At 41.1% G+C, this 21,922-nt stretch overlaps 1 protein-coding gene across 4 annotated transcripts; it reads right to left on the reverse strand.

Annotated features, from left to right (window-relative positions):
- Positions 1–213: 213 nt before the first annotated feature.
- LOC139555397 (tumor necrosis factor receptor superfamily member 8) lies at positions 214–21,701 on the reverse strand. 4 transcript variants are annotated; one of them, XM_071369160.1, is made up of 10 exons: positions 21,590–21,701; positions 8,502–8,547; positions 3,609–3,713; positions 3,210–3,390; positions 2,745–2,959; positions 2,380–2,505; positions 2,037–2,192; positions 1,763–1,782; positions 1,407–1,659; positions 214–634 (listed from the first exon to the last, which is right to left on the reverse strand). In XM_071369160.1, exons 1-10 carry the CDS (start codon positions 21,620–21,622, stop codon positions 405–407), a joined length of 1,365 nt encoding a protein of 454 aa, XP_071225261.1. In that variant the 5' UTR covers positions 21,623–21,701; the 3' UTR covers positions 214–404. The 4 variants fall into 4 exon arrangements, with proteins under 4 accessions (XP_071225261.1, XP_071225256.1, XP_071225260.1 ...); XM_071369155.1 differs by having other exon boundaries at positions 2,380–2,580; XM_071369159.1 differs by lacking the exon at positions 21,590–21,701 and adding an exon at positions 9,800–9,965.
- Positions 21,702–21,922: the final 221 nt, after the last annotated feature.

Consider the following 21,922-nt stretch of genomic DNA (forward strand, 5'->3'; position numbering starts at 1 on the left):
GTGCTTGTCTTTATGGTTTCTGTGGTTGATACAGTTTAATTTGAGCAGAACGCTGAGGGCAGCTCTCACACTGTCTGGCGCCATTGTGAACATGTACCCTAGCATGGGAAACTCCAACTCACAGCGTCATCACCGCATATCAAACAGAACACACATTCCTCTCTTAGGTACTGTCCCAGTACTGCTGCTGTGAAGTAAGACCATAACATACAGTTCAAACAAGTTGTCACTCTTTAATAATAGAAGGCCCATAGACCCCTGTGGATTTTGCAATTCAGTCTGTCTTTACAGTAGCAAATAATATTCAGTCTCCACTCTCCCAGAGATCGTATGATATTGACTGAACTTCCTCCCCCTCACACTCTTCCCTAAATGAATCCTCAATTTCCATTTTTTTCTAGTTTTCAATTGCTGGTGGCTGGGACAGGGTAGCTCAGCTCTTTGCAGGTATCTTTCGGCGTACTCATTCTCTCTGGCCCCAGAGCGGAGCCCCAAGGGAGGGGGTAGGAGGACTCCTGCTGGGGCTTGCTGGTGAGGGGACAGCCCTCTCCTCTACTCTCCCCTTGATCCCCCTCCCTCTCTGATTTGTTGGATCCCAGGACAACTGTCCCTGGAGAGTAGATGTATATGGACCCTGAATCAAACACCAACAAGCACAAACATTATTAGATTAAACTATTGAAACAGGTGACACAAATTCATATATATTATGCACAGTAAATGCTGATGTAAAACCTGGTGGACTTAGTAGTGTAATAAATTAACAATATGACAGAGAGGAAGTGAAAAGCTGGCATCACTCAGCAGCATATGCTTCTGTTTTTGTATGCATGATTCTGGCTTCCTGTATCCTCACTAAATTAACCTCTGACCTTGATTTAAAGTATGCACTGCACTGGTGCTACTGTTTCTTGGCAGGGAAACATTAACAGGAAGTTCAAACTAGAAGAAGTATGTCTCAACTCACGCCCAAAGAAAATAACTGGAAAGGGTAATGTGAACTCGGACGCATGTGGAAAAAAAACTCACTTCCTTGCGCAGAACATGGAGTCACATTTTTCCAGACCTGAGTTTTCCCGGCCCTATAGGCCAGGGGTAATCAACTCTTACCCTACGAGGTCCGAGCCTGCTGGTTTTCTATTCTACCTGATAATGAATTGCATCCACCTGGTGTCTCAGGTCTAAATCAATCCCTGATTAAAGGGCAACTATGAAAAAAAGTTCCAGCGTTTTGAGGTCCAGAGTTGAGTTTGAGGGCTCTAGGCCCTAGTTATTGGACAATGTAGCAGAAAATATGTCTCTCCAAATGTGTCTGCACATCACACAAACATAAGATACAGTGTAATAATATGACATTCATGCATTTAATAAATCAGTAACAGTGCAGAGTGATGCACTACACCTACCCACTATGTTGCTAATGTTTTCTCCTCCAGAGGGGTCTACTGAGACATTCTGCATGCCCCCTGGAGGTTGCGACCCTGTAGCCTCCCGTCTAGGATCTCCCCCAGTCTCCCTCCCCAGAAGATTCTGGGCCTCCAGGTGTGGGATTCTCTCCTGTGGCAGCTTGGCCTGCTTATAGGAAGCCGTCTGTAGGGCAGCAGGACAAGGCTGGCACTCCCACGCTTTATAGCTCCCTCTTAGACTTTCCTTACAAATCTGGTCGTCCCAAGGTAGAGAAGTCAACATTTATACTTCTAGCAACAATAGACAGTAGTTTGATTTAAACTTTATGCAAATAGAGAATAAGTACTGTACTCACATATTTCCCAAATATTGGACCTAAAGGAATCAAAATTATCTTTATAAGTGGTCAAGTCTTAGACTGAGTATAATAGTAATCAAAATACATTGTTTTTCCACGTATGTATACACACAATGTTTCACTGTCTCCCCCTGCAGGGGAGTATAGGTGGTGTTAGTGTTCGCTTTGTCAATAATTGTTGCTAGTGTATTTATTTACTTACTGTGTCTTATATAAAAATTCCATGCACCACTGCATATGTGTTTGTTATCTAACCACTTTACTCTCTCACCTTTCCACTTGTGCATGGACTCCAGTGACCTCCTCCTACACCCCACAAAGTAACCAACCAGCAGCAGAGTGACCCCTAGGAGCCCAACTATCAGCAGCAGCAAAGGGAGACTGGGAGGGCTCTGTCTAGAGGCTGGGACTGGGAGATGAGGTGAGTCTGGGGTGAACAGAGAGACAGAAGCAGGCTGTAGTGGTGAACCTGTCAGTGTTATGTTACTTTCACTGAATATAACAGATCATTTAAGGGACTACACCAACTACAAATTAATTTCTGAAAGAATGATGAATTGTCACATCTAGTAGAAATTGAGATAGGGGATACTCTAGTCTTTTGAGAACTATACCATTGTCTTTTGTGGTAAGGGGGGGTGCAGAGGCAGACTCTGCAGGTGAGGTGTCACTGTCCACCTTGCAGGGCTTTCTCCTGGTGGTGAGCTTTGTTGGGAGGGAGATGGAGGGGTCTCTCCTGGCTTGGAACAGAGAGGACCTGATGAGAACGGCTGATGAACGGTCTACAGATTTGTACATTGGGGCTGTAGGATAGTCTGGAATAAATAGACAACATGTGTGATTAAATGGCAGGGTGACGTCACGGGACAACAAGACCTCTAGTACTTGACTGGTGAAGCTTGTTAAAACGCTCCAGGGGACAGAGCAGGAAATGCTTGGATTTCACTCAAGTATGAGAAAGCTTTTCTAAGAGCCATACCCTCAGGAGACAAAACCAGTTGAGATGCGGATCTCGTGATGAGGAGTTCTCTGTTGGTGCTGACCCCACTGGATATAGCAGAACGAAGGGACATCTTTGAGCTATGAGCAGGTGGAGGTGCAGTAGTTGTAGGGGAGGCGGGGGAAGTCTGGGCACACACACGATCCTGAGAGGCAGTGCCCTCTGTTACCATGGTCATTCCCTTATGGCCACAACTGGTAGGAGAGAAGCCAGGAGATAACTTGTTTATATAAATGAGAAAGTACAGTGTTCGATACTACTAGTACTAATAATCATTTCATTTACTGTAAAAGTAGGCCTTGGTTACAATTGTTAGTTTCAAATGACTCAAATCCAGTAAAAGGAGCTACAGCATCATATTTGAGATATTTATAGGTAGACAACATGTGAATCAGTACAGTGCATGTGGTGCCCAGTACCAGTGTTCTGTAGCTGTGGACTCACACTGTGTGGGGTTTGCAGGACATGGCTAGGTTTGCTGTGTTGGAGAAGGTGCCAGACACGCACGGTTTACACCTCCTGCAGGTATATTGGGCAGTGCTGGCACAGAAAAAGCCCCTGTCACAGTGGCACTCACGGTTTGAGTCCCGGTGGCATTCCTTCACCTGTGTCAAGTGCCGATCAACTTTGCCCACCAACAAAGACAAGACACACAAACACACAAATTATCAATGAGACATTTGCTCTGAATATGTTTATCCACTCTATTCAACTAAAGTAAAATAACGACAGCATTTTATATGAAACTATTGTTACCTTGAGTTAAACTACAAATTATGGTTATGATGTCTATTGTGTAGAGGAATGAACTAACACAAGGTAATGCCTAACTCTAAAAGTTACCTGAGCAGGCTTCAGTACAGAAGTCACACTTAGGACGGCCATTAAGCTTGTACCAGTAGTAGCCATCGGGACAAGGGACACACTTACACTTGTTAATGATGAAGCCTACAAACACAAATGACAGAGAGGTGTTCACATAATGTATCAGCATCCTGATTACACACTCATTCCTTCCCTAACTCTTTCTCTCTCTCAATGCATTGTCACTTTAGTAAGTACAATGGGTTCACTGATGTTAAGATCCAGGAATGGAAGATAAATTATTCCCCAAAGACTGTTCTGAATGTGAAGTTGCCTGCAAACCACAACCAATCTTTCCTTTTAAAGATGCAATATGCAGACATCGCTCTTCCAGTTCCTGGTTGCTAAAATTATAATAGTTTGCCTAATTTCAGTTTGTGACAAAACAATCAAGTAAAGTGTAGAGAATCATTGTACCATCTAAACCGCTGTGAAATATATTTTCAATAACCCAAAATATTGTATTTTTATCTGTTTGAAGCTGGTGTACAATACCGAAAGTAAAAGACGCAAAAACAAAACTTAATAACGGGAAGCATAGAAATGGCGTAGATAGAACAGATCTACCACTTTTATTTCACCTTTATTTGACCAGGTAAGCTAGTTGAGAACAAGTTCTCATTTACAACTGCGACCTGGCCAAGATAAAGCAAAGCAGTGTGACACAAACAACAGCACAGAGTTACACATGGAATAAACAAACGTACAGTCAATAACACAATAGAAAAAAAAGAAAGTCTATATACAGTGTGTGCAAATGGCGTGAGGAGGTAAGGCAATAAATAGGCCATAGTAGCAAAGTAATTACAATTTAGCAGATTAACACTGGAGGGATAGATGAGCAGATGATGATGTGCAAGTAGAAATACTTGTGTGCAAAAGAGCAAAAAAGTAAATAAAAACAATATGGGGATGAGGTAGGTAGATTGGGTGGGCTATTTACAGATGGACTATGTACAGCTGCAGCGATCGGTTAGCTGCTCAGATAGCTGATGTTTAAAGTTAGTGAGGGCAATGTAGGTCTCCAGCTTCAGCGATTTTTGCAATTCGTTCCAGTGACTGGCAGCAGAGAACTGGAAGGAAAGGCGGCCAAAGGAGGTGTTGGCGGCTTTGGGGATGACCAGTGAGATATACCTGCTGGAGCTCGTGCTACGGATGGGTGTTGTTATCGTGACCAGTGAGCTGAGATAAGGCGGAGCTTTACCTAGCATAGACTTATAGATGACCTGGAGCCAGTGGGTCTGGCAACGAATATGTAGCGAGGGCCATCCGACTAGAGCATACAGGTCGCAGTGGTGGGTGGTATAAGGGGCTTTGGTAACAAAACGGATGGCACTGTGATAGACTGCATCCAGTTTGCTGAGTAGAGTATTGGAAGCTATTTTGTAGATGACTGGATACGAAGTCGAGGATCGGTAGGATAGTCAGTTTTACTAGAGTAAGTTTGAGTGAAGGAGGCTTTGTTGCGAAATACAAATCTGATTCTAGATTTGATTTTGGATTGGAGATGTTTGATGAGTCTGGAAGGAGAGTTTACCGTCTAGCCAGACACCTAGGTATTTGTAGTTGTCCACGTATTCTAGGTCAGAACCGTCCAGAGTAGTGATGCTAGTCGGCGGGTGGGTGCGGGCAGCGAACGGTTGAAAAGCATGCATTTGGTTTTACTAGCGTTTAAGAGCAGTTGGAGGCCACGGAAGGAGTGTTGTATGGCATTGAAGCTCGTTTGGAGGTTAGTTAACACAGTGTCCAAAGAAGGGCCAGAAGTATACAGAATGGTGTCGTCTGCATAGAGGTGGATCAGGGAATCACCCGCAGCAAGAGCGACATCATTGATATATACAGAGAAAAGAGTCGGCCCGAGAATTGAACCCTGTGGTACCCCCATAGAGACTGCCAGAGGTCCGGACAACAGGCCCTCAGATTTGACACACTGAACTCTGTCTGCGAAGTAGTTGGTGAACCAGGCGAGGCAGTCATTTGAGAAACAAAGGCTATTGAATCTGCCGATAAGAATACAGTGATTGACAGAGTCGAAAGCATTGGCCAGGTCGATGAAGACGGCTGCACAGTACTGTCTTTTATCGATGGCGGTTATGATATCATTTAGTACCTTGAGCGTGGCTGAGGTGCACCCATGACCAGCTCTTCTTAGACTTGCTGTCAATGAGAATGACAGATCTATAACTCACACTCTATGTGAATTTGTTGTGGTCGCCCAAAAAGTTACATATTGCAGCTGTGTCATAAGGGAGTGTTTTATGGTTTGTGCAACAACATAGGACGAAAAAGGAAGTTGAAGAGTAAGTACTTAAATTGGTCTCTGTTAGACAGTAAACAAACAGGGCCGGCGACAGAAAAGTTGGTTACCTTTGCAAGTTTATCCAAAATTATTCCAACATCCAAACCAATGTCAGTCATCTAGTGTATACAGTATATAAAACATTCACACATCTGACCAAAAAGAGTATGACATGCCACGAAAACCACAGAAAACTACAGGTAACTGCTAAAATAAAGGAAACACTTGAGTAAATGAGGGATACAAAGTGTATTGAAAGCAGGTGCTTCCACACAGGTGTGGTTCCTGAGTTAATTAATCAGTTAACATCCCATCATGCTTAGGGTCATGTATAAAAATGCCCAGTTGACCATTATTTTGGCTACCATGGCTAGAAGAAGAGATCTCAGTGACTTTGAAAGCGGGGTCTCAAAGGAGCATAGGGGGTTTACTTGCATCAAAACTGGGACCAAGAGACAGAAGCGGGGTTTTTTCAATCTCAAGGCCACCAGACTGTTAAATAGGCTTCACTAGCCGGCCTCCACACAGTACCCTGCTCTGAACTTAGTCACTTGCCGGCAACCACCCGGTTACTCAACCCTGCACCTTAGAGGCTGCTGCCCTATGTACATAGACATGGAATCACTGGTCACTTTAATAATGTTTACATGCTGTATTACTAATTTCATATGTGTTTATATACTGTATTCTAGTCAATGCCATCCTATTCAACTATTGCTGTATGTACTATTCTACTCTACGTATTCTACAGATACACAAAATATTATTTCCACATACTGTCCATAATATACATTCCATCACATCATATATATATATTTATACTCCGGACTCCGACATTGCTCGTCCTAATTTTTATATATTTCTTAATTCCATTATTTTACTTTTAGATCTGTGTGTATTGTTGTGAATTGTTAGATATTACTGCACTGCAGGAGCTAGAAACGCAAGCATTTCGCTACACCTTCAATAATATCTGCTAAATATGTGTATGTGACCAATAAAATTTGATTTGATTATGGGATGAGACAGCGTTTTACACCCCCATCAACAAAACACCAAATTATGGAATTTCTCGTGGAAGAATGGTGTCGCATCCTTCCAATAGAGTTCCAGACCCTTTTAAAATCTATGCCAAGGTAGATTGAAGCTGTCTTGGGGCTGGTGGTGGCCCAACACCCTTAAAACGCTTTATGTTGGTGTTTCCTTTATTTTGGCAGTTACCTGCATGTGCTCAGCTACTTCCTGTGCCATGACGTTTCATCACAGGCTCTGAAGTGGCAGTTTCTGACAGTGTTGAATCAATTTTCAATTACTGAATGGTTAAAAAAGATTTTACATAATGAAAGCATGAAGTAAATTCACCATGTATCAGTAACCACGTTTCCATCCAACCTTTTTATGCGAGTAACGTGCATAACCATCATATGGAAGTAAACTTAGGAGTCACACAATGATTTGTTCTTCTGTGGACTTGTGGCTGTACTTATCAAATGATTATAATGGCGATTCTGATCCAACCATAAATTCATACATTGTGCCCCTGGACTGAGAGGATGGAAGTTCAACATGTAGTTACAGTGGATGTAGTATGCTAATGTTAATAACTACCTGGCCTGGCTTATCTTTCCTATGAAAGTAAGTTAGGCGAGCAAGTATTTTAGCCAGGTAGCCTAGGACAACAAAACTAAAACGCGTGTACTGTATGACAGAGTCATAGACCGTTTAGTCAACATGAAAGAGAAGGATGGCGTTGGCGTTTCTCTACAAGTAGAGTGAGTCAACATGTTTTTTTCTACTTGCACGCACACACATATTTGCACACAGAAATCAGTACCATGGACAGCCACATCATATGAATCTTACGTTGATTGGACTAAATCGTTTTTGGTATGTTTTAGTTTTCACTGTATTAGACTAAGCATTGGTAATTAGATGACGTTGAAATGTTGAAGTTGAAATGGTTCTGGAATAGTGGAGGCAGCTCCTGTTTTCTTTGCGACTGAACTCGGTGGTTCTAAATCAATAGTTCCTTAGTATTCCGAAAATGCTTGAAACATTACATTGATTGACCATGCTGCAGGTCATGTAACTGTTTGTACATGCAATTTGTTTTGTGGACTTTCCGGTTTTGGAAGGAAACAAATGTGTGGTTGAATTTATTCTGCCACTGTGTATTTTTATTGTCTCGGTTTTAGGCCTATATATTTGCAATATAAGGCAAAAAATTTTTTTTAACAAAACCATCAGTCATTTATTTTTACAAAACCAATAGTAGAGTTGAAAATTCGATGGAAACCCATTTAACTTGTATTCTTTATTTGGTACATGAGAATTTAACCACAAAAGTAATGTTTATATGCATCGCGTCATCACGCACAGCCTTTTATCCGCAACTGGTCAATTTGATGGAAACATCTCAGGTGGGAAAATGCGCATGTTGTTTTTATGTGGATTTCAGAATATTCGCATGAAGATATGTTGCCAATTAGATGGACACGTAACTACTGTGAGACAAGTATAATCTTTCACCACATTTTTACACTCTAGATCAGGGGGGAAGCTGATTACTTTACCTGAGTCACAGGTACGAGGACAGCTAGACAACAACACAGAGCAAACCTGAGAGAGAGAGAGAGAGAGAGAGAGAGAGGGAGAATATTTTTCATTAGAATAATCATTATTTTATTTCGCAACAACAGGATATTTCAGTTCCCAGAGTGAACGTCAGCTATGACGAACATTGCATGCACGATTGCACGATGGAAATGCCAAGGCCACCTCACACTTATCTACAGGACACCTACAGTTCCTCTCAAAACCACAGAGCAGTATCCAGTTCAGAAAACAGTGACCAATGTGACAGAATGTACCAACAAATACCTGGCAAAACCACCCACACAAACAAACCAACAAATTATTGGTAAAAACAATTATACAAAACAAAAAAATGAATAGTATTATAATACTAGTTATTATTATTATTTGTAGTAATAGTATAGTATTATCTCCCTATTGGGAAAGATTGTTTGACTAAGTGGACAAATTCCAAAGGGTCAACTTGAGCTCCACATTCAAGTTCATGTTGTCACATATTAAGCTTATTATGGCTGTAGGCTACTGGCAATCAAAACAACATTAGGCCAAATCAATAATAGTGCTGTCATAAGTTAAGTTGTTTGTGTCGTTGTTATTTTGTGCTTAACAATCTAAACTCTTATATGAACAGTTCTTTCAGATTGATAAGCTTTATAAACAGTCAATAAACTAACCCCCTCATGTTAACTAACATGTTATGAGAGGATTCTTGATTGCAGTGGATGACCTGCTCTACATATAACTATGTACAATACCAGAATGACTTTTTACTGGCAGTATAGGACCAATTACCATCAGGCCTCGCTGGGGTTATGGTTAAAAAGGTTTCTGTTCCTGTAAGAGCAGTGGCTACCTAGTCATTTCTTTCTTGTTCACTTACCTGCAGGCTATTTTCCATTATTAAAACATGTATCAACCAAGAGAGACTAGTGTTACATTTAAGAATAATGGTTACACTGCAATTTATAACAATGTCAAATGTGACAGACTACTGTAATTGTAACTATAAAATATTTATTTTAAACACAAATAAAAACACCAATAACAACAATCATAATAACAAATGATAATAAACCACCATCATCGTCTAAAACAATAATCATAATAACAAATGATAATAAACCACCATCATCGTCTAAAACAATAATCATAAACATGAAGTCATCATAATTGTCTAGGTCTCATCATCCTCCTCATTAAAAATACAATTACAGTAGGTCTACATAAACTAAACCCAATCGCATCAGTAAAACATACGGTTGGCTAGGCTACTCACCAGATTAAAAAGGCAAAGTATTATCAAAGGACATGAGGTAATACAGCGCTGATAATCCATTTCAAACTACTGAGATGCTAGTTGTAAAAAATGTCGTCATTCAAAAGAAACAAGCCGAAACGTGTTGATTTGCCATGCCTGATTGAATCTCTCTCTGATCAAGGTGCTCAAATAGATGCAGTGGAGGTTTTGTTCATGTTCGAGTTTGGCGGGGTTATGTCGTCAGTGGGTTGTCCAATAAAGAAGCAGATTAACATAGCGCGGGTGTTGGCCACTTCCATCTGTGGTAATCGCTCGTGGACCTACTCGGGTAACATAACAGGTAATGCAGAATTTGAAGAATTTACGCGACATTTAAATTCTGGTTTTCCCAGATCACACCTGTGGTGAAGAATTTACAGCGCTAGAGGCTTAGCCTGGTTGCCATCTGTTCATTTATTACGTTACACTCCCTGCCGCTCCTGTCTTTTGTCACATATCAGAATGTTAGCAAAAAAGACTGGTACCCAGACACGTTACTAGAGGCTGACTGCATCCCTAAAACCAACTTTCTGATATAAACTTGAAGATCTTGAATGTTGATTTTAGTATAGACATTTCATATTGTGTGATAAAGGGGACATTTTCCCGAGCCATACCTCTATAGCTTCGACCCATCCTTATTTCAGATAAAGGAAAGGAGTGATGAGGCCTGCTTTTTAAGAGTATTCAAACAGGGTCTTCCTCTCTGTTGATTTATTCATGTTATAATGCAGGGATTTTTTAAAACTTTTCTTGCTCATGGATCCCCGCTCAGGCAAACCGGCGACCCAGGGAACCCCCATCATATGTTAGCAAAAAACAAAATCACGTCTTGTCCTGTCTTCAGGTGAATGATAATGTCAAGTAGAAGTAATTACCATTTAAAAATGTTGACCTTCCCACAGTCAGTGGTATAAAGAAACTAAGCGAAAATAATTTGAAGTACTACTTAAATCGTTTTTTTGAGTATCTGTACTTTATTTTACTATTTATATTTTTGACAACTTTCAAGCCTACTTTTACTCCACTACATTCCTCAAGAAAATATATACTTTCTACTCCCATACATTTTCCCTGACACCCAAAAGTACTAGTTACATTTTGACTGCTTAGCAGGACAGGAAAATGGTCCAATTCATGCACTTATCAAGCCAACACTGGTCATCTCTACTGCCTCTAATCTGGTGGACTCACTAAACACTAATGCTTTGTTTGTAAATTATGTCTGAGTGTTGGAGTGTGCCCATACCTATCCATAAATTTTAAAAACAAGACAATTGTGCCATCTGGTTTGCATAATATAAGGAATTTGAAATTATTTATAGCATTTACTTTCTAGTTTTTATTATTTCAATTCATAGGATTCATACACATGATTAATTTATAATGTATAAAATCCCTCCCACCCCTCACCGGCAATCTGATAGCATGTAAAATAAATCATGGGATAAAAACAAATAAATTAACATTACATAGTAAATCTGCTGAACAATATATCATATAGCCTCAGAAATAGTCACAAATTACTGATACACATTCATGGATGTAAAGGCCCGTTGGTTAAGTGTTCAGAAATGTCAACTGTTGCTTTTTTCCATGTGTCCAGAGTGGACACCTTGGTCCTGTCACATCTGCTCCTGCCACCCCCCCCCCCCCCCCCCCCCTTTCTGTTTGTGTGTGATTGTGTGGTTGGAGACAGGTGTGCTGGAGTCAGAGCAGATCCCTACCAGCTACAACTCGTTCCATTATCAAGACCTCTACAAATACTCAGTTCTTCCACTCTGCCAGATCGTAATCTCTGCTCAGTTAGTTTATGCTTCTAGCCATTATTATTATTCAAGACCCTGTTACCCTGCTGTGTCTGTTTCCCTGCTTGACGCTGTTTATCCTCACTGCAGTTTTGCCGCCCTGACTCTGGCTCCTGTCTCCTGTTCCACATCTCACCACCGTGCTACCCTGTTCTGGACTCACCATACCACCACTCCCTTGGATTCCCCTCCAGACCTGTTTACCCTCAATCAACATGACCAAGCTCTTAAAACCCTTCTGGAGACTATCAATGAGTTTTCACGGAACCTGTCTGTCCTACAGAGTCAAACCTTCGCCCAAAGCTCACAACCTGTCCCTCCTCTCCGCCCCGGGAGCCGTTTGTTCCTACTCCAGAGCGCTACGATGGTAATCTCGGAACCTGCAGAGCCTTTTTGGTACAATGTTCACTAGTATTATTCTCGTGAATGAGCCAAGATTTAGTTTTTGACTAGTTGCCTCTGTGGAGCAGCACTTTCCTGGGTCACTGCTGTGTGGGAGAGACAGTCACCCATTTGCTTCTCCTATAGTAGATTCGCGGAGGAGATGAGAAAGGTTTTAGACCACACGGTTTGTGGAAAGTACGCTGCTAAACGACTCCTGTCCCTCCATCAAGGCTCCCAGAGTGTTGCTGAAATGGCATGTGAATTCAGCACCCTCGCAGCAGGGAGCGGCTGGGATGAGGAGGCTCTTCAAGGAGCATTCCGGAACTCACTCACTGAGACCCTAAAGGACGAGTTGGTGTCCAGGGAGGAGCTTGATCTCGATTAACTAATTTCTCTCACTATCCGCATTGACAACCATCTCCGGGAGCGGCGGAGGGAGAGAGTAGTTAAGGTTGCAAGTTCCTTAACATCTGCTTCAGTGCCTAGTTATTTTCCTCTGACTGTATCCCAACCCCAGGCATGTTCTGAACCGGAACCCATGCAGCTCGGCATGACCCGTCTATCTCCGGAGGAGAGGCAGCGGCGTGTCGATACTAGGAGCTGTCTATACTGTGGCCAGGTTGGTCACCTGGTTTCCACTTGTTCCCTGCATCCAGTTAGAAGAGGCTCAGGCGATATGGGGAAAATACTATTGGGTCAAATCGCCTGCCCATCTTCTCCCAGACCACTGTTTGAGGCCAACCTTGTGTGGCAGAGTCATGCTTTTCCTCTCGCTGCTCTTATAGATTCAGGTGCCGACGAGAGCTTTTTGGACCGAGGTGTTGTCAACCAGTTGGGCCTGGACACTGTTCCACTTAATTCACCTCTCGATGCCTACGCTCTCAATGGTAAGCTTCTCTCCCGTGTCTGTGAGAAAACCATTCCAAACAATAATGCACATTTTCTAGGAGTCAATCCAGAAAATAATACATCTTGTAATGTAATTGGTGAAACTATTGACGCCAATAGCACGCCAAGGAACGAAAGCCTCTGGGTTTATCCAGGTTTTCAGGAAATGAATTTGGAATGATAGAAGAAAATTATTTGGAACTGAAAGTCCACCTAATGCTTTTGTTCTCTGTAGTGTTGCATATTTAATCTGTGGTCACTTTCTCCCCCAAATGAACTTCTTTATGACAGAGTAAAGTTTAGACCAATGGTCTATAGGAGAAGGCAGTGGTAACATAGAACTCATAAAATTGATATGAGGAAGGACATTCATTTTGATAATTGAGATTCTAGCATGCAAAGAAGTGGCCATATCAGACCATCTTTTTATGTATTTTTGGATCTTTTGAAAGGTTTCTAAGTAGTTCTTCCTGCTAGTAGTGTGAATAGATGGGGATATGGTAATGCCTAAGTATGTGATTTGTTTCTTCACTGGGATCATGGGTGGTAGTTGCACGCTTCCCATAGCTGAGTTAAGAGGTAGTAGAGCTGATTTAGACCAGTTGATCTGAAAATAGACATTATTGGCTGGAGGGATTTCTGAGCGTTTGCGACGTAGAGCAGTATGTCATCTGCATACAGAGAAATTGCTTGTTCAGTTTGTTTGATTTTGATATGTGAGGAATCCTAATGTTGACGTATGCTTTGTGCCAGCGGTTCAAGAGTGAGCAAATAGCATAGTGGAGGCGGGACAGCCTTGTTTACGTCGTCGTTGTATGATAAATGGATTAGAATGGGTAGTGCCAGTAGATATAATAGAATAATGATTCAGATACATGGTGCGAAACATTTGTATAAATCTGGTCCCAAAACCAAAATGTTCCAGAACAAGCCATAGATATTCCCACTCTAAGCAGTCAAAGGCTTCTCTGCATCTAATGATAGCACAGCACACGGGGTATCCAGATAGGAAGCCTCAGCAAGCACATGAATCAGGCAGCACACGTTATCGGCTGCCTGACGATCCTTAATAAACCCTGTTTGTTCAGGATGTATGAGCTTGTTAATAACTATCTCTTGACTAGAACTTTGGCATACATCTTCATTTATGTTCCCATTAAACTGATTGGCCGAAAATTAGCACAATTTGTGAGGTCTTTTCCTTTCTTAGGGATATAATAGCTGTATTGATGTTTCTGTGGAATTGTCTTTTTTCAATAGCAATGTTAAGAGATTGAAGAATAACTGCTCCTAGCTCATCCCAACAGTTGAGAATGAGTTCAGGAGGTATTCCATCAATACCAGGCAATTTTTATCTATCTTATTTAAAAGAGCAGCTTTCAGTTCAGATAAAGTGACAGGTTCCTCTATTAAAATGATTTATTCTTGAGAATGTTTGGGCAACGTAAGGTTCTCCAGGAACTGCCGACAAGCAGAAGTATCAAAGCTGTGTGATGAACTATATAAATCTGAATAATATGCTCTAAAAGTTGTATTTATTTCTGTAGGATCCAGATTTCAATCCCCTAGTAGATCTGATCAACTGTATTAATCTTGTTTCAGCATGTTTAATCTGAAGTGACAGTAAGTGGCTCAACTATTCCCTTGAAAATAGTGTTTTTGTCGCACCCTTTACATAATGAATTCTGCTCTACGTCGCAACAGGTCATTAAGTTCCTGTGTAATTGTTCTTAGCTCAATTTCTCTCTCTGTTGAATAGTTATTTTTAAGAGAGTCTTCCTGCATTTTACAATGATTTTCCAATTCACTGATTTTCTGTAAATTAGAGGAAAAATGTGTAGTGTTTCCTCTTATGAAACCTTTAACAGCTAACCATACCATAGTTGAGTCCTCCTTATTTCTCAAAACTATTTTACATTGGATCTAAACTGAAAGATGAAGTCAGAGTTGTGTAGGAAAGTATTATTAAACCTCTGTCACGATCGTCGTAACGTGAAAGAGAAGAGGACCAAGGCGCAGCGTGAAGTGAATACATAATCTATTTATTTAAGCGACGTACTGAAGAACACTTAAACAAAACTACAAAACAACAAACGTGAAGCTATACAAAACAAATAAGTGCAGACACTGGCAATTTACACATAGACATAGACAATCACCCACAAATTACCTAATGACTATGGCTGCCTAAATATGGCTCCCAATCAGAGACAACGATAGACAGCTGTCTCTAATTGAGAACCAATCTAGGCAACCATAGACATACAATCCCCTAGACTAGACACTGCCCCATAAACATAAAAAAACCCTAGACAATACAAAACACATACATCCCCCATGTCACACCCTGACCTAACTAAAATAATAAAGAAAACAAAGATAACTAAGGCCAGGGCGTGACAACCTCCATCTCAGTGCACGCTTTTTCATTGGGAAGATTTGAAATGTATAAAGAAATCAAATAAAATTGTATTTGTCACATACACATGGTTAGCGGATGTAAATGCGAGTGTTGTGAAATGCTTGTGCTTCTAGTTCTGACAGTGCAGTAATATCTAACAAGTAATCTAACAAATTCACAACAACTACATTGTACACACAAATGTAATAAAGGGATGGAATAAGAATATATACATATAAATATATGGATGAGCGATGGCCGTGCCGCATAGGCAAGATGCAATAGATGGTATGAAATACATTTGAAGTCGGAAGTTTACAAACGCCTTAGCCAAATACATTTAAACTCAGTTTTTCACAATTCCTGACATTTAATCCTAGTAAAAATGCCCTGTCTTAGGTTAGTTAGGATCACCACTTTATTTTAAGAATGTGAAATGTCAGAATAATACTAGAGAGAATCATTTATTTCAGCTTTTATTTATTTCATCACATTCCCAGTGGGTCAGAAGTTTACATACACTCAATTAGTATTTGGTAGCATTGCCTTTAAATTGTTTAACTTGGGTCAAACGTTTCGGGTAGCTTTCCACAAGCTTCCCAGAATAAGTTTGGTGAATTTTGGCCCATTCCTCCTGACAGAGCTGTTGTAACTGAGTCAGGTTTCTAGGCCTCCTTGCTCGCACACTCTTTTTCAGTTCTGCCTACAAATTTTCTATAGGATTGAGGTCAGGGCTTTGTGATGGCCACTCCAATACCATGATTTTATTTTCCTTAAGTCATTTTGCCACAAATTTGGAAGTATGCTTGGGGTCGTTGTCCATTTGGAAGAACCATTTGCGACCAAGCTTTAACTTCCTGACTGATGTATTGAGATGTTGCTTCAATATATCCTCATAATTTTCCTTCCTCAAGATGCCATCTATTTTGTGAAGTGCACCAGTCCCTCCTGCAGCACAGCACCCCCACAACATGATGCTGCCACCTCCGTGCTTCACGGTTGGAATAGTGTTCTTTGGCTTGCAAGCCTCCCGCTTTTTCCTCCGAACATAACGATGGTCATTATGGCCAAGCAGTTGTATTTTTGTTTCATCAGACCAGAGGACATTTCTCCAAAAAGTACAATCTTTGTCCCCATGTGCAGTTGCAAACCGTAGTCTGGCTTTTTTATGGCGGTTTTGGAGCAATGGCTTCTTCCTTGCTGAGCGGCCTTTCTGGTTATGTCGATATAGGACATGTTTTACTGTGGATATAGATACTTTTGTACCCGTTTCTTCCAGCATCTTCACAGGGTCCTTTGCTGTTGTTCTGGGATTGATTTGCACTTTTCGCATAAAAGTACGTTCATCTCTAGGAGACAGAATGCGTCTCCTTCCTGAGCGATATGACGGCTGCGTGGTCCCATGGTGTTTATACTTGCGTACTATTGTTTGTACAGATGAACGTGGTACCTTCAGTTGTTTGGAAATTACTCCCAAGGATGAACCAGACTTGTGGAGGTCTAAAAATATTTTTCTGAGGTCTTGGCTGAATTCTTTTGATTTTCCCATGATGTCAAACAAAGAGGCACTGAGTTTGAAGGTAGGCCTTGAAATACATCCACAGGTACACCTCCAATTGACTCAAATTATGTCAATTAGCCTATCAGAAGCTTCTAAAGCCGTGACATAATTTTCTGGAATTTTCCAAGCTGTTTAAAGGTACAGTCAACTTAGTGTATGTTAACTTCTGACCCACTGGTATTGTGATACAGGGAACTATAAGTGAAATAATCTGTCTGTAAACAATTGTTGGTAAAATTTCTTGTGTCAAGCACAAAGTAGATGTCCTAACCGACTTTCCAAAACTATAGTTTGTTAACAAGAAAGTTGTGGAGTGGTTGAAAAACAAGTTTTAATGACTCCAATCTAAGTGTATGTAAACTTCCAACTTCAACTGTACATATGAGATGAGTAATGTAGGATATGTAAACATGGTTAAAGTGGCATTATTTAACTTCTTATGGCTGCAGGGGCAGTATTGAGTAGCTTGGATGAAAGGTGCACAGAGGTGCCCAGAGTAAATGGCCTGCTCCTCAGTCATAGTTGCTAATATATGCATATTATTATTAGTATTGGATATAAAACAATCTGAAGTTTCTAAAACTGTTTGAATTATGTCTGTGAGTATAACAGAACTCATATGGCAGGCAAAAACCTGAGAAGAAATCCAATCAGGAAGTGAGACATCTGAGGTTGGTCAATTTTCAAATCATCGCCTATTGAAATCCCAGTGGGATATGGATCTGTATGCACTTCCTACGGCTTTCACTAGATGTCAACAGTCTGTAGAATGTTGAATGAAGCTTCTACTGTGATGTTGAGCCGGATGGGAGCTGTTTGAGTCAGTGGTATGGCAGAGAGCCAGGTCCTGGTCACGCGCATTCCACATGATATCGACTTGCGTTCCATTACTCCTATAGACACAAAGGAATTCTCCGGTTGGAACGTTATTGAATATTTATGATAACAACATCCGAAAGATTAATTCTATACTTAGTTTGACAAGTTTATTCGACCTGTAATATAACTTTTTGAAGTTTTCGTCCGACGTTTGCCTGGACCTGCACGAGCGTTTGGATTTGTGTACTAAACGCGCTAACAAAAGTAGCTATTTGGACATTACCGAACAAAACGAACATTTCTTGTGGAAGTGGGATTCCTGGGAGTGCATTCCGACGAAGATCAGCAAAGGTAAGTGAAGATTTATAATGCTTTTTATGAGTTTTGTTGACTGCACAATTTGGCGGGTAACTGTATGGCTTCCTTTTGTGGCTGAACGCTGTTCTCAGATTATTGAATATTGTGCTTTTGCCATAAAGATTTTTGAAATCTGACACAGCGGTTGCATTAGGAACAAGTGTATCTTTAATTCTATGTAAAACATGTATCTTTCAAAGTTTATGATGAGTATTTATGTTATTTGACGTGGGTCTCTGCAATTTCTCTGGATATTTTGGAGGCAGTTCTGAACATGGCGCCAATGTAAACTGAGGTTTTTGGATATAAATAGGAACTTAATCGAACAAAACATATATGTATTGTGTAACATGAAGTCCTATGAGTGTCATCTGATGAAGATCATCAAAGGTTAGTGATGAATTTTATCTCTATTTCTGATTTTTGTGACTCCTGTCTTTGGCTGGAAAAATAGCTGTGTTTTTCTGTGATTTTGCGGTGACCTAACATAATTGTTTGTGGTGCTTTCGCTGTAAAGCCTATTTGAAATCGGACACTTTGGTGGGATTAACAACAAGATTACCTTTAAAATGGTATAAGATACATGTATGTTTGAGGAATTTTAATTATGATATTTCTGATGTTTGAATTTGGCGCCCTGCACTTTCACTGGCTGTTGTCATATCATCCCGTTAACGGGATTGCAGCCATAAGAAGTTGTTAAAGTGACTAGTGATACCTTTATTAAAGTGGCCAGTGATTTGGGTCTGTATGTTGGCAGCAGCCTCTCTATGTTAGTGATGGCTGTTTAACAGTCTGATGGCCTAGAGATAGAAGCTGTTATTCAGTCTCTCGGTCCCAGCTTTGATGCACCTGTACTGACCTCGCCTTCTGGATGATAGCGGGGTGAACAGGCAGTGGCTCGGTGGTTGTTGTCCTTGATGATCTTTTTGGCCTTCCTGTGACATTGGGTGCTGTAGGTGTCCTGGAGGGCAGTTAGTTTGCGAGGTTGAGACCCAGAGCCTTAAGCTTAATGATGAGCTTGGAGGGTACCATGGTGTTGAATGCTGAGCTGTAGTCAATGAACAGCATTCTTACATGGGCCATGTGCAGTGTGATGGCGAATTGCATCGTCTGTGGACAATATGATCCTTGACTAGTCTCTCAAAGCACTTCATGATGACAGAAGTGGTTGCTTCGGGATGATAGTCATTTAGTTCAGTTATCTTTGCCTTCTTTGGTACAGGGACAATGGTGGCCATCTTGAAGCATGTGGGGACAGCAGACTGGGATAGGGAGCGATTGAATATGTCCGTAAACACACCAGCCAGCTGGTCTGCGCATGCTCTGAGAACGCTAGGGACGCTACGGCTAGGGATGCCGTCTGGACCAGCAGCCTTGCGAGGGTTAACACGTTTTAAATGTCTTACTCACATCGGCCACGTAGAAGGAGAGGGGGGTCCCACAGTCCTTAGTAGCGGGCTGCATCGGTGGCACTGTATTATCCTCAGAGCGGGCAACAAAGGTGTTTAGCTTGTCTGGAAGCAAGACGTCGGTGTTCGTGACGTGGCTGGTTTGCTTTTTGTAGTCTGTAATTGCCTGTAGACCCTGCCACATACGTCTCGTGTCTGGGCCGTTGAATTGCGACTCCATTAGCTTTGTTACAATCCCCAGCTACAATAAATGCAGCCTAGGATATGTGGTTTCTAGTTTACATAGAGTCCAGTGAAGTTATTTCAGGGCCGTCGAGGTATCTGCTTGGGGGGGGGGGGGATACACAGCTGTGACTATAATCGAAGAGAATTCTCTTGGGAGATAATGCGGTCGGCATTTGATTGTCAGGAATTCTAGGTCAGGTGAACAAAAGGACTTGAGTTCCTGTATGTTGTCATTATTACACCAAGAGTCGTTAATCATGAGGCATACACCCCCGCCCTTCTTCTTACCAGAGAGATGTTTGTTTCTGTCAGGGCGACGCATGAAGAAACCCGGGGGCTGTACCGACTCTGACAACATATCCCGAGTGAGCCATGTTTCCGTGAAACAGAGAATGTTACAATCTCTGTCTCTCTGGAAGGCAACTTGTGCTCTAATTTCGTCCACTTTGTTGTCTAGAGACTGGACATTGGCAACTAATTTGCTCGGAAGTGGTGGGTGGTGTGCTCGCCTTCTGAGTCTGACCAGTAGGCCGCTCCGTCTGCCTCTCCTGTGGCGACGACGTTGTTTTGGGTCGGCCTCTGGGATTAGATCCAATGTTCAGGGTGGAGGTCCGAACAAAGGATCCGCTTCGGGAAAGTCGTATTCCTGGTCGTAATGTTGATAAGTTGATGTCGCTCTTATATCCAATAGTTCTTCCCGGCCATATGTAATAACACTTAAGATTTTCTTGGCTAACAATGTAAGAAATAATATATTTTTAAAAATGACTGCATAGTTTCCTAAGGACTTGAAGCGAGGCGACGGCATCTTGAATGGGATTATGATCAGAGAATGGACGATAATGTTTTTATAAATTCCATACCTGTAATATCAGTAGATGTTAAAACATAGTCAATTCTCGAGAAAGTCTTAAATCTAGCAGAAAAGCATGTATAGTCCTTAGTTGTGGGATTATGAAATCTCCAGCAGTCATTAAGATCTTTAAGAAATGGTTTAAGTGCATTGGAAGCATTCACTTGTGATGAGCTATGAGAAGGTCCAGATAATCTTATAATCAATAATAGCATTCATGTCAGTTCCAATAATAAGCATATAATCCGATAAATTGATCAGGCTACTGGTTACAGAAGGGAGAAAATCTTTGTCATGAGTTAGGAGCATAAATAGATACAACTGCTATTTTCCTTCCGTACAGAGTGGAACATATGTAAGTAAATCTGCCCTGTTTATCATTGTTTTTCAATTGTACGGGGTAGATTGCGTTTATGTAAAAAAAAAAAGCACCCCTTTAGATTTTGATTATTTTTATGGACATCACCCTCTAAAATATGTATTTTGCAATAGAGCAATGTCGACTTTATTCCTATGTAATACGTCAAGACATTTAATTATCTAATTTGGCTAACTAGAACCCTTCAGATTACAGGACATTACCACTAAATTTGCCATGATCCATCTGTGGTGATTTGAATACCCGTTTGATGGATAAAAGGGGAGAAAAGTAACTTATGATAGCTAGAAAATGACTATTCACTTGTCAACTAAATAATTGCAAACCAGATATTCCAGAAAAAAACATAAACATATCCATTGTTTGATAAAATTACAAAACCCTTCAAATTGCCATTCCACCCCAATAACCCTGCAAAATGTATCAGAAAAATTGAAACAAAAAATCCCTCCCCTCCCTGACAGGTTAGGACACAACAGTCTGCCCTCTCCACTCAATGTTAGACCTGTGACTGAACGCAACGGTGTCTATCACTAAAACCCTCCCCAGAATTTCTCACTCCATTTCCTAAATATCTTGCATTAACTGGCACATGGAGATATGAGAATGACAAGAAATGCTCAATTGACTGAATGATTAAGTCTTAACGTAGCACAAACATGGAGAACTAACGTAAACTCACCGCATTCCGTACAAATGTGCGCACACGCGACATTCAAACGAGGCTGCAAAGAAAACTAATGGGACTGTAGCGGCTGTGTTGACTTCCAAATCTGGGGTGTGAACTACGTTTCTATTCAAGCGTTGATCGACATGGTAATGGCTCTATAGTATTGGAAAAAAGTTGAAAAAACGGACCCTCCGTTACATCGTGACGTGTCATGTCGTAACGTACAGCACGCATAAAGCAACTATTTCTATCTTACAATCTCTCTCTACCAGGTGTAGCACTTCTCTCATGAGTTAAGGGGGGGGATACCTAGTTATTTTTTTGCATCATCACTGTAAGCGATCG

The sequence above is a fragment of the Salvelinus alpinus genome, chromosome 2 (assembly GCF_045679555.1).
Source record: "Salvelinus alpinus chromosome 2, SLU_Salpinus.1, whole genome shotgun sequence".
NCBI lineage: Eukaryota > Metazoa > Chordata > Actinopteri > Salmoniformes > Salmonidae > Salvelinus > Salvelinus alpinus.